This window comes from Pangasianodon hypophthalmus, chromosome 30, assembly GCF_027358585.1.
Source record: "Pangasianodon hypophthalmus isolate fPanHyp1 chromosome 30, fPanHyp1.pri, whole genome shotgun sequence".
Taxonomy (NCBI): domain Eukaryota; kingdom Metazoa; phylum Chordata; class Actinopteri; order Siluriformes; family Pangasiidae; genus Pangasianodon; species Pangasianodon hypophthalmus.
The window spans coordinates 1,560,339-1,575,338 of NC_069739.1; the positions used below are offsets into that span (position 1 = coordinate 1,560,339).

General features: G+C 39.1%; 1 protein-coding gene across 11 annotated transcripts in view; it reads right to left on the reverse strand.

Annotated features, from left to right (window-relative positions):
• Positions 1 to 15,000, reverse strand: part of ptprk (protein tyrosine phosphatase receptor type K) — a 148,424-nt gene that overhangs the window by 34,539 nt on the left and 98,885 nt on the right. For all 11 annotated transcript variants that reach the window (XM_053231646.1, XM_053231642.1, XM_053231641.1 and 8 more), the window contains 3 exons: positions 13,993 to 14,098; positions 9,529 to 9,802; positions 8,507 to 8,543 (listed from right to left, as the gene is read on the reverse strand). In XM_053231646.1, the coding sequence (XP_053087621.1) occupies positions 8,507 to 8,543; positions 9,529 to 9,802; positions 13,993 to 14,098 (417 nt within the window). The remainder of the gene's footprint in view (positions 1 to 8,506; positions 8,544 to 9,528; positions 9,803 to 13,992; positions 14,099 to 15,000) is intronic.

A 15,000-nucleotide genomic window follows, 5' to 3' on the forward strand; every position in this document is an offset into this window, starting at 1 on the left:
TAATATATATATATATATAATTCATATTTATTTTAAACAATGAAATCCCCATGTCTGAGGACGAAGTAGCTTATTAAACAACAAGCTAGCTTTAAAAAAACGTTTTAAAATAGGATTTTTACATTGAAATACCGCAGACTATGCAGTAACGAAGGCTTGCTAACTTGCCTTAATTTGCGAATAAACAAACGATCTAGCGTTAGAAAGAGGGCCTCCAATTACAAGGTGCTAGCTTTAAAAAATAAATGACTAGCTAGCTAATAAGCTAGCTAGGATTACAGTGTAGCTTAACATATATAACCAAATAGCTAGCTAGCTTGAAAGTATGCTAGCTACGATCACTTTGTAAAAGTAAGTATTAAATCAAATATCAAATAATTATTTAAATATTATCCATAAATCCTAGAATTATGATGGCTAGCTAGCTAAAAAAAAAAAAAAAGTGTGTCTGGTCTTTACGCTGTAAGTTTTGATGAGTCAGTAACGATAATAATATAAAAAGTAATAAAAGGCATGTTAGCATTAGCTCTAGAATCTGGACTTGTAAACATAAACACACAGATCCATTAGGAAGTGCACTTCTCCTGGACACTACACTCATAAAAGGACACACTGAATAATCGAGCTATAACACACACACACACACGCACACTCTTAATGCAGCATGGCTCTGTGTGTGTGTGTGTGTGTGTGTGTGTAGAACCCCGTAAATACACACTAATGTGTTTTACAAGCTAACAATGAAGCCATTACGACAGTGTCAGTGAGCATCGACCCGGACGTTTATTGTGTTCCGCTCGCGCAGAGCGCTCACCGCGTTAGCGTGCAACAGCGACGGCTTTTATTAACAACGCCGCGGCCCGGAGCGAGTCGGTACGCTTTTACACACCGGCCTACTTTCACTCCACTTCCTCCTCACACGCTGGGGTGGTCTTCCTCATCTTCCTCTCTCTCTCTCTCTCTCTCTCTCTCTCTCTCTCTGTGTGTTTAACGTTAGCATGGTGTTTAGCGATGCGTGAGACCACACACGACCTTAATGCCAATATAACTATATTTCTTTTTATACTTGTATATGAATATATTTGCATATTAATGAGATTATTATTATTTTGGTTTCTCATCAGATATCGAACACAATTTGTTTTGTTTTTGAGTGTTTTGTTTTTGTTTTTAGTTCTTTTTTTTTCCCAGAAAAATCGCTAACCAGAGTGCGTTTTGAGCTAATAAGGAAAAAAAAAAGTCTTCGTTCTGCAGGTAACATTTAGCTATCTAGGTTCTATAGGTAAAGTTTAGCTATCTATGTGCTATAGATACATTTTAGCGATCTAGCTCCTGTACGTAAATTTTAACTGTACAGCTATACCACTTTCGCAAGTAACGTGCCGCAGGTAACGTTTATGTTTATGCTCTATAGATACTTTAACTATCTAATTTCTGTAAATAATGTTCCACAGAGAATTTTTAGCTGTATAGCTTCTTAATTGACATAAGTAAAGTTCGATAAATAATTTTTACCTATCTAGGTTTTGTAGATAAGCTTCTATTGATAAGTCTAGATTTGAGGAACCTTTAGATTTTAGATTCTGTAAATAAAATTATAATTAGATAATTTTACCTTTATTTAAATTAATTTTACCTTTACATAGATTCTGTAGCGATAGTTCTATAGATAATTTTTAGCTTTATATCTTCTGTAAGAAAAGATTCTGTAGATAATTTTAACTAGATAAATTGTCCTATAGATTATTTTTTGCTAGATAAGTTCTATAGGTAAAGTTATTATTCTATAAATAATTTTTAATTTCTGTAAATAAAGTTCTGCAGATAATTTTAACTATATAAATTCTGTAGATAATGTTCTATAGATAATTGTAAGTTCTTCTGTAGATTATTTTTCGCTAGATAGGTTCTGTATGTAAAATTCTATAAATAATTTTTACCTGTCTGTAAATATTATAAAATAAAGTTCTGTAGATAATTTTACCTTTATATAAATTAATTTTAGCTCTATAAACTTTCTGTAGATAAAGTTCAATAGATAATTTTTAGCTATATAGCTTCTGTAAGTAAAGTTCTGTATATAATTTAAACTATATAAATTCTATAGATAATTGTAAGTTCTGCAGATTATTTTTCACTAGATAGGTTCTGTATGTAAAGTTCTATAAATAATTTTTACCTAACTATGTTTCGTAGATAAGCTTCTATTGATAAGTTTAGACTTGAGGAACCTTTAGATTTTAGGTTCTGTAGCTAAAGTTCTGTAGATAATTTTACCTGTATATAGATTAATTTTAGTTTTATAAAGATTCTGTAAATAATGTTCCATACATATTTTTTTTAGCTATATAGTTTCTGTAAGTAGATAATTTTTAGCTGTAGATAATGTTCAATAGATAATTGTAATTTCTGTAGAATATTTTTCGCAAAATAGGTCCTATAGGTAATGTTCTATAAATAATTTTTAATTTCTGTAAATAAAGTTCCACAGATAATTTTAACTATATAGATTCTGTAGGTAAAGTTCTATAGGGTTCTATAGTTCTATATATAATTCTTATATTATATATAGAACTATAGAACATTATATATATATATATATATATATATATATTTTTTTTTTTTTTTTGAGGGTTCTACAGGTAAAGTTTTATAGATATGTTTTTGCTCTTCGGGTCTGTAGGAAATGTTCATAATTTTAGCTACATATGTTCCACATCAAGTTAAGGTACTTAGCTTCTGTTATAATTTTTAGCTATCTAGGTTCCGTAGGTAAAGTTTAGCAATCACGCCCACTGTAACCATAGCAACGCTCTCGCCAGTCCTGACTAACTAGCCTAGCTTGCTCTCTAGACGTATTTTTATTATCAGTAATACAGATGAAATAAAGACTGATTTAACTCTTGATTTTCTCACTTGAGTTGCAACGTTATTAGTTAAGAAGAGGTTAAAAAAAAATACTTGACGTTACACTTTTCTGAAAAATATGATTTTTTTTTTTTTTTTTTTACTTTACATATAAAATAATATCGGAGCTGGTTTTGTGTTCTGTCCTGGATGATACGTGGCAACAATGACGTTACTGGTGCAGAAAATGGTGCGTGCATGCAGGTCGTTTTAGGGCACAGAAAGACAAACTCACATCTCCCCACACACACACACACACACACACACACACACACACACACACACACACACACACACACACACACACACACGCCCTGAGCAGCTCCGCCCATTTTTTTATTTATTTATTTTTTAAGTGCGAGTGCAACGTGTTTTAAAGAGCAGCTCTGAATGGATTGTGACACTGGGGTTAAAAGGTGACTCGGTGCGTGCGTGCGTGTGTGTGTGTGTGTGTGTGTGTGTGTGTGTGTGTGTGTGATTTGATGCTATGGAGTATTGGTACAGACACAAAACCCTCTCTCTCCTGCCAAAACACTTACACCAGCGTCAACTCTCATAAACACGGTCGCCGAGAAGAAGGAAAAAAAAACTGGAAGAAATTCAAATGAAATTGGATTACATCCATTTCGGAGATAAAACTGCTCGCCTAAAATGAAAATCTATTTCCCCCTCCTGCTAACGGTACATGACACGGAGCGTATCAAATTCTGTGCGCGAGCGCCGCGAGCTTCCAGCTCGCCGCTTTTATTATGTTATCTCCCACAAGAAAGGCAGAGATGGAGAATAATTAATGACAACAGCAAATCTATAATAACAAACGCTTTCATATTCAATCTGTCAGGTGCGGCTGCGGGGCCGAGCGTCTCCGCCGTACTGTAATCCTCAACACTCCGCTGCGAGCCCTCAACATCTTCCTCTGTCTGAGGAGGAGAGCGTGATGATCTAACCCTACAATCTACTTCAGGGGCAAGAGGGGGCACTTGTTCTCAGGATTCTCAGGATTTCTCAGGATTTCTCAGTTAGCAGGATAAATTAATCTTAACTTCAACGCCAATCACAGACATGCATCTGCAGCTAGCAAAGTTTAAATTTTTTAAACTTAAGCTCAATGTCAAGACTGAATTCAGACTTATTTATCGCTGGAAAACTTCAACCCTAAATTTAAGATTAAAAATAGAAACATTTGTAGATGGATAATTTTAGCTGGATAAACATAGCCCAAAGTTAAGACTGAAAAACAGAATTATTTTTGACTTGGATAACTTAAGCACAAATACAAAAGTGTAAACAGAACTATTTTAGCTGGATAAACTAAACCCAAACTTAAGACTGAAAAAAAAAATATATATATATTTTTTTTTAGCTAGATAAATTAAGCCCAAAATTACACCTGGAAATTTAGCGAGATAAATTAAGCCCAAACTAGAAATAAAAACGTTAACTCAAGCAAGACTGACAAGAATAAATATTCCTTCCTCTGTATTTTATTCTTAGCTAAATAACCTAAAGGCTAACTTTATAAGGACATTAGTTCAACATTAATCACAGGAATGTTTCATATGCTAATAAATAATGATTATTATTTGTAGCTAGATCATTTAACGCCAAGATTGATCTTAAAAATTATTTTACTAGTTCTTATGCTTTTAGCTGAATAACAGCCTAAAGTTCAGACTCTCTTTAAGGATAACTACAGATACTGTTGCTAAAGTCAGGACTAATCATTTCAATTCTTAGCCAGAGAACTTAAGCCCAAAGTTAAGACTGAACACAGGAATGTTTCTGTTCCTAGCACTTAATTTTAATAAATATTTATTTTCCGATCAAGACTTACAAAGCACCTAAAACTAAAACCTTAACATTTAAATGACTAAGCAAAGGTCCTGTAGCTAGCTCTTACTGTTGTTTTATTTATTTTTTTTTTTCTTTAACTGTAATAATGGTACAATTATAAAACACAGTATGTTACAGAAAGGAAAAAGATAAATTCATATTTTTAAAAAAACGTATAGGGGAAAAACACTGAATTAGTACCAAACTATGATATTTACGTTAAACATACTTATTATTTTAGATATTATGTTAACTTATATCATTTTATATATTAGCATTTTATATATAGTTGATATATTATTATTTAAAAAATAAAATATATTAGCATTTTATATATAGTTTATATATTATAAAAAAATAATAATAAAATTTCCACTGCTAAACTATGCTATAACAAACACCAACGATAATTAGAATTAGCAAAGAGAATTTTTTCTCTAAGATTTTTTTCTAGTTTCATCTTAACAAAAACACAATTATGAATGAACTACAATTAAGAAATAAAAGTTAAACAGTTAATTAATGTTCTATATTCGTAAAAGACTAATCTGTTTCACTGGACAGCGTTCAGCAGACAGTGTTCTCCTGAGCAACTTTTACAGTTTCAACTCCACAATAAACGTCAAAACTATCATATCAAAAGGCATGGCACTCAGACAATCATGGAGGTGACACTCGGGGAGGATTAACAGTTTAAAGAGCATATGAGACGGACTGTCCCCGTCACGGCTTGTCCCCCTAGAGACCCGCTACGTGCTAAATCTCGTCCAGCTGGCTATGGATTAGCTAGCAGCACTTTCGCTAATCTCCCAGCCACAGCACTTTTTCAAAATCCTCCAACTGCACTTTAAAAAAAAATCCCAGATAAAGCAGCACAAATGCGCATTAGCACTGCACCGAGTCTGAGAAGCGCACCATATGTCCCGGAGCTAACACCATAACAAACAGACGGCTAGCTGAACAATGTAGTGGGCCAGAAAAAAAATAAAAATAAAAACATCTAGCATGTGGTACTTTGATTTACTCCATCATATATATATATTTTTTTAATTTTAGAAGTGTAAGGAACTGAGGTATGAACAGTAAAGAAACAAACCAAATTATCTTGAGACTAGTGCTAACAATCGGACAGCTAGCGATAGCGGAAGATAATTTATGTTTAAATGAAGACAGTGAAATGAAAATAATTTTATGTTTTAAAAATGAAGACAGCAGGGAACTCGGATTTTATGTTTCTGATCACGTATCTGCAGAATTTCAGTAAAAATGTTGAACAAAAGTAAGAGATTATCTTGCAGGTACTAATCGTAAGGTTTGAAAGGAGAAAGCAGTAGATGCCTTCAGAGCTGCTGCTGATTTTATTCGAGTATATTCACTTTATTCACTGAGACGGTCCATGTAAAGACAGTAAACCGAAAGAGGCTACAACGCAGTGTGTTATTAGTGCTAATGCTAACACAAGGATAGCACTAATCACTTATATTTATGCAAAAACTCCGGAAACTTCACCAGGATTGTGGATTATTTGAAGATGTTTTCTCTTGTAGATGGCTTGGCCCATGTTGGGAATTTAAATAAAAGCAATAATGCCATAGCACCTTTCTTTCAAACGCTCACTAGCTAACACGCGCTCTAAGGGTTTCAGAGGACGCTACGTTTTCGACGTTCTGTGTTCTTCAGGCAAGTCCCATGTTTCCAGAGTGCTATGTTCTCCAGGCATCATGTTCCCACATCCTACATTCCCAGTGTTCTAGGTTTTTAAGGTCCTACATTCTCAGGCCCCAATATTATCAACGTTCTACATTCTCACTGTTCTATGTCCCCAAGTACTATGTTCTGAGGATCCTTATGAGGATCTTCTCATGGTCTTCAGTGGTCCTATGTCCTGAGGACCCTACATTCTCAGGGATGTAACATTACCATGGTGCTATATTCTCAGGGCATATTCCCATGTCCTCAAGGCACTTTTTCCCAGGGATCTACATTTCCAGGGTTTCATGCTCCCTTGGTCCTAGGTTTCAGGATACTATGTACTCAGGGCCTCACACCTTCAAGGCCATATGTTCTCAAGGTGTTATGTTCCCAAGGCACTATACAGGGTCTTACATTCCCAAGGTTCCCTAAAAAGTTCCCTTATGGAGCAGCTGAGGGAACATGAAGCTGAGGAACAAGGAGCTGAGGGAACATGGAGTTGAGGGAACACGATGCTGAGGAACATGGAGCTGAGGGAACACGATGCTGAGGAACAAGGAGCTGAGGGAACACAATGCTGAGAAACATGGAGCTGAGGGAACACAATGCTGAGGAACAAGAAGCTGAGGGAACATGGAGCTGAGGGAACACAATGCTGAGGAACACGGGGCTGAGGAACAAGGAGCTGAGGGAACATGGAGTTGAGGGAACACGATGCTGAGGAACATGGAGCTGAGGGAACACAATGCTGAGGAACAAGGAGCTGAGGGAACACAATGCTGAGGAACAAGGAGCTGAGGGAACACAATGCTGAGGAACAAGGAGCTGAGGGAACATGGAGTTGAGGGAACACGATGCTGAGGAACATGGAGCTGAGGGAACACAATGCTGAGGAACAAGGAGCTGAGGGAACATGGAGTTGAGGGAACACGATGCTGAGGAACATGGAGCTGAGGGAACATGATGCTGAGGAACAAGGAGCTGAGGGAACACAATGCTGAGGAACAAGAAGCTGAGGGAACATGGAGCTGAGGGAACACAATGCTGAGGAACAAGAAGCTGAGGGAACATGGAGCTGAGGGAACACGATGCTGAGGAACAAGGAGCTGAGGGAACACAATGCTGAGAAACATGGAGCTGAGGGAACACAATGCTGAGGAACATGGAGCTGAGGGAACATGGAGCTGAGGGAACATGGAGCTGAGGGAACATGGAGCTGAGGGAACACAATGCTGAGGAACAAGGAGCTGAGGGAACATGGAGCTGAGGGAACACGATGCTGAGGAACAAGGAGCTGAGGGAACACAATGCTGAGGAACAAGGAGCTGAGGGAACACAATGCTGAGAAACATGGAGCTGAGGGAACACGATGCTGAGGAACATGGAGCTGAGGGAACATGGAGCTGAGGAACATGGAGCTGAGGAACATGGAGCTGAGGGAACATGGGGCTGAGGGAACAGCAGATTAGCACTAATGCTAGCACTGAAGCAGTCTCAGATGTGCAGTTAATAGCCAGAGAGCTGGATCAGGCCACGTGTTGGATTAAAAATATCTTTAAAATGAATTCTTTACTGAAAAGTCATGTAGTCTAGAAACTTAGCCAAACATTTGTTAAGAATATTTTGAGGAATGTTTCTTGGCCTGCGGCGGAACAGCGGGCCGGTCTCCTAGCACATTAATTTGAGGAGATGAGTGCACGCTGGCGCAGATCTCCGCTCGTCCGGTATTTTAGGTGACAGATGAAAAGTGCGGATTATTGAAAATCTCTGATGAAGCACAAATCATGGCGATTGGCTCGGTTTGTCCTCACGCAGCCGTAAAAACGGCAGATCAGCAGAGCAAGGTGCTTCACCAGCAAATGTGTCACGGAGATCACAAATAAGCTTTCACTGCAGAGAGACAGTGTGTGTGTGTGTGTGTGTGTGTGTGTGTGTGTGTGTGCGTTAGCGACAGAGTGTGTGTGTCAGACTGTCCATGTGGATACGAGAGCAAGAGACAGGAAATAAGCAATATGTCCACTCCCGCCATTCCGAAGAGAACCTCGGAATGAAAAGCAATAAAGCAGGTTCTCACCTTTAGTTGCCAATCTCAGGCACTGCGTCTTCGTTTCCTGTGGAGGAGAATAAAAAGTAACACACACACACACACACACACACACACACACACCTCAGTTAAAATCACCACTGATCAGCGTGGAGTGAAACTCAAACTCATCCCACTTGTTTGTTTTATTGTTTTTAGGAACATGATGAATTATGAAAGAGTGTGTGTGTGTGTGTTTGTGTGTTTGTTTGTGTTTGTGTGTGTGTGTTTGTTTGTGTGTGTGTTTGTTTGTTTGTTTGTGTTTGTGTGTGTGTGTTTACACTCCAAGATCATGATCAAGAACTGTTTTTATCTCATCAGGTGAATTTTGAAAAGTAATAAAATTGGAGTAAATAAAAGATATGAAACTGAAAAAAAAAAGAATAAATAACAATAAAAAATGTCAATAAAATATCAGAAAATAATCAGAAAAATCTAAATAAATCGGGAAAAATATATTGAAAAAGAAAGAGATTTTTAAAAGCTAGAGATAGATAGATAGATTTTTTGAGCATTTTTAATTAATGTCTCTGCCAATGAAATATTTCTATTTATTTATAGCAAAAATTTAAAACATTTTTCAGCATAAAATATAAAACATTTACTGAAAGTGTAGCTAAAAATGATGGTTTTCAAAAGCATTTAAAATACTGTTGAACAAATTTATAACAAATAAAGAGTTTTTATATATATATTTATATATATATACCCACAATGCTGCAGTGTGAACTTTATACAAGTTAATTATCTATTTTTACTGTGTGTTAAATTATAATATTATTTACACTAAATAACGATGACATCATAGCAGTTTTTTTTCCAAAAAATACATTAGCTAATATTATCCATTTTATTTATTTATTAATTTAAAGAAGCTTTTCTTGATGTTAGTAATACCATTACAAGCGGAATAGTTTCTTTCTCTAGTGAATTATAGTCCAGGAAACGCAGTAATATGAGTAATAAGGTCCGACTGAACAACATCGTGTGTGTGTGTGTGTGTGTGCGCTGACCTTCTCCACACTGCTCACAGCCTGGAAGTAGATGTTGTAGTTTTTGCGTGGAGCGAGCGGAGCGTTCCAGTAGCCCCGGTACGTCTTGTTGTCTCCCACCGTGAAAGGAGAAGGTTCTGGAAGATTCCCGGGAGGAAGCTCCGCCGCAAAGTAGTACGGAGACCCGGAGCTGGAGGCCGTCTGGTAGGACACGGGAACCTGGAAACACTCGAGGGTTCCGGCGTCTCTGCGTGATCGGTGAGGGTTCAGCTCCTCCACCACGATCTGGTAAGCACTGACACACAACGAACCGACCAATCAGGAGAAGCGAAGCGCAATGGGATTTAAAATGGCCAAAAAAAAAAAAAAAAAAATTTGAGAAGGAGAATGAATAATAAGAGCGACGCAGAAGGACATGATGAGAAGATATCTGTGCCACGAATCCGATTCTTCCTGTTCACACTCGTCTGTAATTTAATTTGAATGAATTCTGATCATTTTGAATGAAACTATCGCTGTATAAATCTCTTCACGCATCCGTTATCTTCTTAGTTTCGCATTAGGAGATAATAATCAGGTCATGATCACAGCTCGCATTACCACACAAGCATCCTTCAAGGCGAGCTTCAGGCGGTAAGGAGATGCTTTCTGTTCATTAACATGTTTCCTTTTCATTTCTCCATCATCACTCCATCACAATCGCGAACCTGGAGCTGTATCGCCAGATTACCGTCCTCCTATTGGTGGACTGACCACATGTGATTACGTCTTTATTCACTGTAGCTACCTGTCAGTTACACAGGCTGACTCCGCCCCCTTACACACTGTCACACTGCTACTGTCTCAAAATATACTATTATTATTATTATTATTTTTATTATTAGAATGAATTGATTCATATTTATTAATACAGAGCATCACATTATTGCCATGGCAACAATCTGCACACACACACACACACACACACACACAGCCATAACATTTACTGCGAGAGACAGCAAACAGAAAGAAATAAAATAAATAAAAACATTTATGAAGATGATGAATGTCTCCATCTCCATCTGCCTCTCTTTCTTTCTCTCTTCTCTGTCAGTCTGTTTCTTTCTCTATTTTCTTCCTGTTCTCTCCTCTTTCTGTCTTTTTCTTTCTTATTTCCCCCTCTTTTAATCTATGATTCTCGACCAACAGTTGTGCGTCGACCTATTTATCCATTTATCCACCTGTCCATCTGCCTGTCTATCAATCTAGTCACCTGTCCATCTATCCGCCTGTCTGTTTGTCTGTCTATCTGTCCATTTATCCATCTGTCTGTCCGTTCAGTTCATTTCAGCAAGCTTCACTGGCATGACCGTGTGCATGTAGAGTATCGCCAGAGCATTAGAGGAAAGAGAAGAAGTGTTAGTAACACGGAGTGTCTGTGTACAAACACCGAGATACGAGAATAGAAATTAATCCTTAGTACAAATATCAGCAATCTTAAAGAAGTAAAAATAAAAAAGAAGACACACAGAGTGTGTGTGTGCGTGTGTGTGTGTGTGTGTGTGTGTGTGTGTGTGTGTTTTCAACATCCCATAATACTTCTACAGATGGACTGCCAGTCCCTTAAAACACACTGTAACGCAGATTGTGGCAGGCAGATATGTACTGTGTGTCACTACCTGTCTGTCTATCAGTCTAGTCACCTGTCTATCTGTCCCTTCTATCCACCTGTCTATCCTCCTGTCTATCCACCTGTCTATCTGTCTATCCACCTGTCTATCAGTCTAGTCACCTGTCTATCTGTCCCTTCTATCCACCTGTCTATCCTCCTGTCTATCCACCTGTCTATCTATCCACCTGTCTATCCACCTGTCTATCCTCCTGTCTATCCACCTGTCTATCTGTCCCTTCTATCCACCTGTCTATCCTCCTGTCTATCCACCTGTCTATCCACCTGTCTATCTGTCCCTTCTATCCACCTGTCTATCCTCCTGTCTATCCACCTGTCTATCCACCTGTCTATCCACCTGTCTATCTGTCCCTTCTATCCACCTGTCTATCCACCTGTCTATCTGTCCCTTCTATCCACCTGTCTATCCTCCTGTCTATCCACCTGTCTATCCACCTGTCTATCCACCTGTCTATCTGTCCCTTCTATCCACCTGTCTATCCACCTGTCTATCTGTCCCTTCTATCCACCTGTCTATCTGTCCCTTCTATCCACCTGTCTATCCTCCTGTCTATCCACCTGTCTATCCACCTGTCTATCCTCCTGTCTATCCTCCTGTCTATCCTCCTGTCTATCTGTCCCTTCTATCCACCTGTCTATCCTCCTGTCTATCCTCCTGTCTATCCTCCTGTCTATCCTCCTGTCTATCCACCTGTCTATCTGTCCCTTCTATCCACCTGTCTATCCTCCTGTCTATCCTCCTGTCTATCCTCCTGTCTATCTGTCTGTCTATCCGTCTGTCTATCCACCTGTCTATCAGTCTAGTCACCTGTCTATCTGTCCCTTCTAACCGCCTGTCTATCCTCCTGTCTATCCACCTGTCTATCTGTCTAGTCACCTGTCTATCTGTCTATCTGTCTGTCTATCTGTCTAGTCACCTGTCTATCTGTCTGTCTATCCGTCCCTTCTAACCGCCTGTCTATCTGTCTGTCTGTCTTTCTGTCTATCTGTCTATCTGTCTGTCTATCAGTCTATCCACCTGTCCGTCCGTCCTGTCAATCACTCCCGTCTAACTGCCTGTCTATCATTCCTGTCTATCATTCCTGTCGGTCTGTCCTGTCGGTCTGTCCTGTCGGTCTGTCCTGTCGGTCTGTCCTGTCTGTCCACCAGTCAGTTGTCTGGGTGTCCATTTATCTGTCTCTGTCTAATTTTCTATTTTATTCCAAATCTGTCTGTCTATCCTTCTGTTTATCCATCTGCTCTTCTTCTTCTTCTACTCACCTGTCTTCCCTTTGTCTGTCTGTCTGTCTCACCTGTCTATCAGTCAAATTATATTCTGTCTGTCTGTCTGTGCTCTGTATCAATCCTCAACTAAAAACATCCAAGTGAATAAACCAACAACCTGTGTGTGTGAGTCTCTGTGTGTGTGTGTGTGTGTGTGTGTGTGTGTGTGTGTGTTTTCGACATCCCATAATACTTCTACAGATGGACTGCCAGTCCCTTAAAACACACTGTACGTGCTCCCTGTCTGTCTGTCTCTCTCTCCCTGTCTGTCTCTCTGCATCGCCTGTCAATGACAAACTGTTACAAATGACCACAGCAGATGGTCACACACATATACACACACACACACACGCGCGCGCACACACACACACACATGCGCACACACACGCACACACACCTTAACTACCTCTCCTGTAAACAACAAGGCCGTCTGTCTCTCCCACCAGCTAAGTCGGCATGATGACAGATTGCACATCGGCAAAAAGAAAAAAGAAAAATAATTCTAACAGAAAATACATAAATGAAAAAATAAATAAATAAGTGAATAAATAAAGACGAAGCGGCAAGGAATGATTTTAATAATTCACAAAGCGGCGGTGACAATCTGCCCGAATCCCAATCAGGGCTTAGAGTAAAGACACGAGACTTAACAATGCTGATACGCTTTAATCCCTTTAATCTGTCAACAATATCTGCTATAATCCCTCACACACACACACACACACACACACACACACACACACACACAAAAGGGAACCCGTCCTCATCAGGGTGATACCGGATAGTGTGATTATAAACAATTTCTCTTTTATAACTGTATACTCTAGAGTCAAAAAGAGCTGCAGATTAAACCGGGACAAAACCAAATTTAAAACCAGGCCAAGACCAAATCTGAATTCTGATCTAAAACCAGGGGAAAAAGACTAAAATCTCAAGGAGAGAACTAAAATTAAAACCAAGAACAAACTGGACCAAAATTTACCAAAAAGTTCAACTGGACTACAACAAGACACACAGTGGAGTAAAACTAGCTTAAACCTGAGCGGAAATTGTCTAAAAACGGGACAATATTAGAATCAAAAACTAGAATAAAAATCAAATTTACACCAGGTCAAAAACCAACGCCAGTGTCAGCACTTTGTCTTTTAAAACCAAAACTAAAATCAAGCCAAATTAAAAATTCAAAGCTAAAAGCCAGACTACAAAACTAAACCCCAATATAAACCTGGATCAAATCCAAACCCAAAACTTCATCTTTTCCAGACCGAGATCTTAAACACGAATACTAAATTTAGACAAAAATATTTATCAAGGCTAAAACGGGACATTCTGCTAAAACAGAATGAGAAAAATGTTCAGAAAGCTAAAGTCAGGCAGCAGGGCAAAAACCTCCAGCATAGAAATCTAGACTAAAACTAAAATCTAAAAGTGGAAGAAAACTTAAAAGAGGGATAAATATGGCAGAAAGGGTTCATGTTTAAATACAGAGCTTTGGAGAGAAGAGGGATAGGAATCTCGCTCACACACACACACACACACACACACACACACACCTGATGGGAGCTCCTTTAGCCTGTGCGGGTTTGAGCAGAACGGTGATGGTGGTTGCCGTGTCGTTGAGGAACGCCTCGCTGCCGTCGTACTCCTCCAGGATCGGAGCTGCAGCAGAGCAACAAGCAACAGATACACACACTCAGGCTGAGGTGTTCTTTATTACTCAATTTATTACTGTGTGTGTGAACAGACTCACACACTAACACACACGCTAGCACACACTAACACACACGCTAGCACACGCTAACACACACGCTAGCACACGCTAACACACACGCTAGCACACACTAATACAGACTAACACACACTAACACACTAGCACACTCTAGCACACACTAACACACTCCAGCACACAATAACACACTCTAGCACAGACCAACACACTAGCACACACTAGCACACACTAGCACACACTAGCACACTAGCACACTAGCACACACTAACACACTCCAGCACACAATAACACACACTAGCACACAATAACACACTCTAGCACAGACCAACACACTAACACACACTAACACACTCTAGCACAGACCAACGCACTAGCACACACTAACACACGCTAACACACACTAACACACTCTAGCACACACTAGCACACAATAACACACACTAGCACACAATAACACACGCTAACACACACTAACACACTCTAGCACACACTAGCACACAATAACACACTCTAGCACAGACCAACACACTAACACACACTAACACACACTAGCACACACTAGCACACTAGCACACACTAGCACACTAGCACACACTAACACACTCCAGCACACAATAACACACACTAGCACACAATAACACACTCTAGCACAGACCAACACACTAACACACACTAACACACTCTAGCACAGACCAACGCACTAGCACACACTAACACACGCTAACACACACTAACACACTCTAGCACACACTAGCACACAATAACACACACTAGCACACAATAACACACTCCAGCACACAATAACACACTCCAGCACACAATAACACACTCC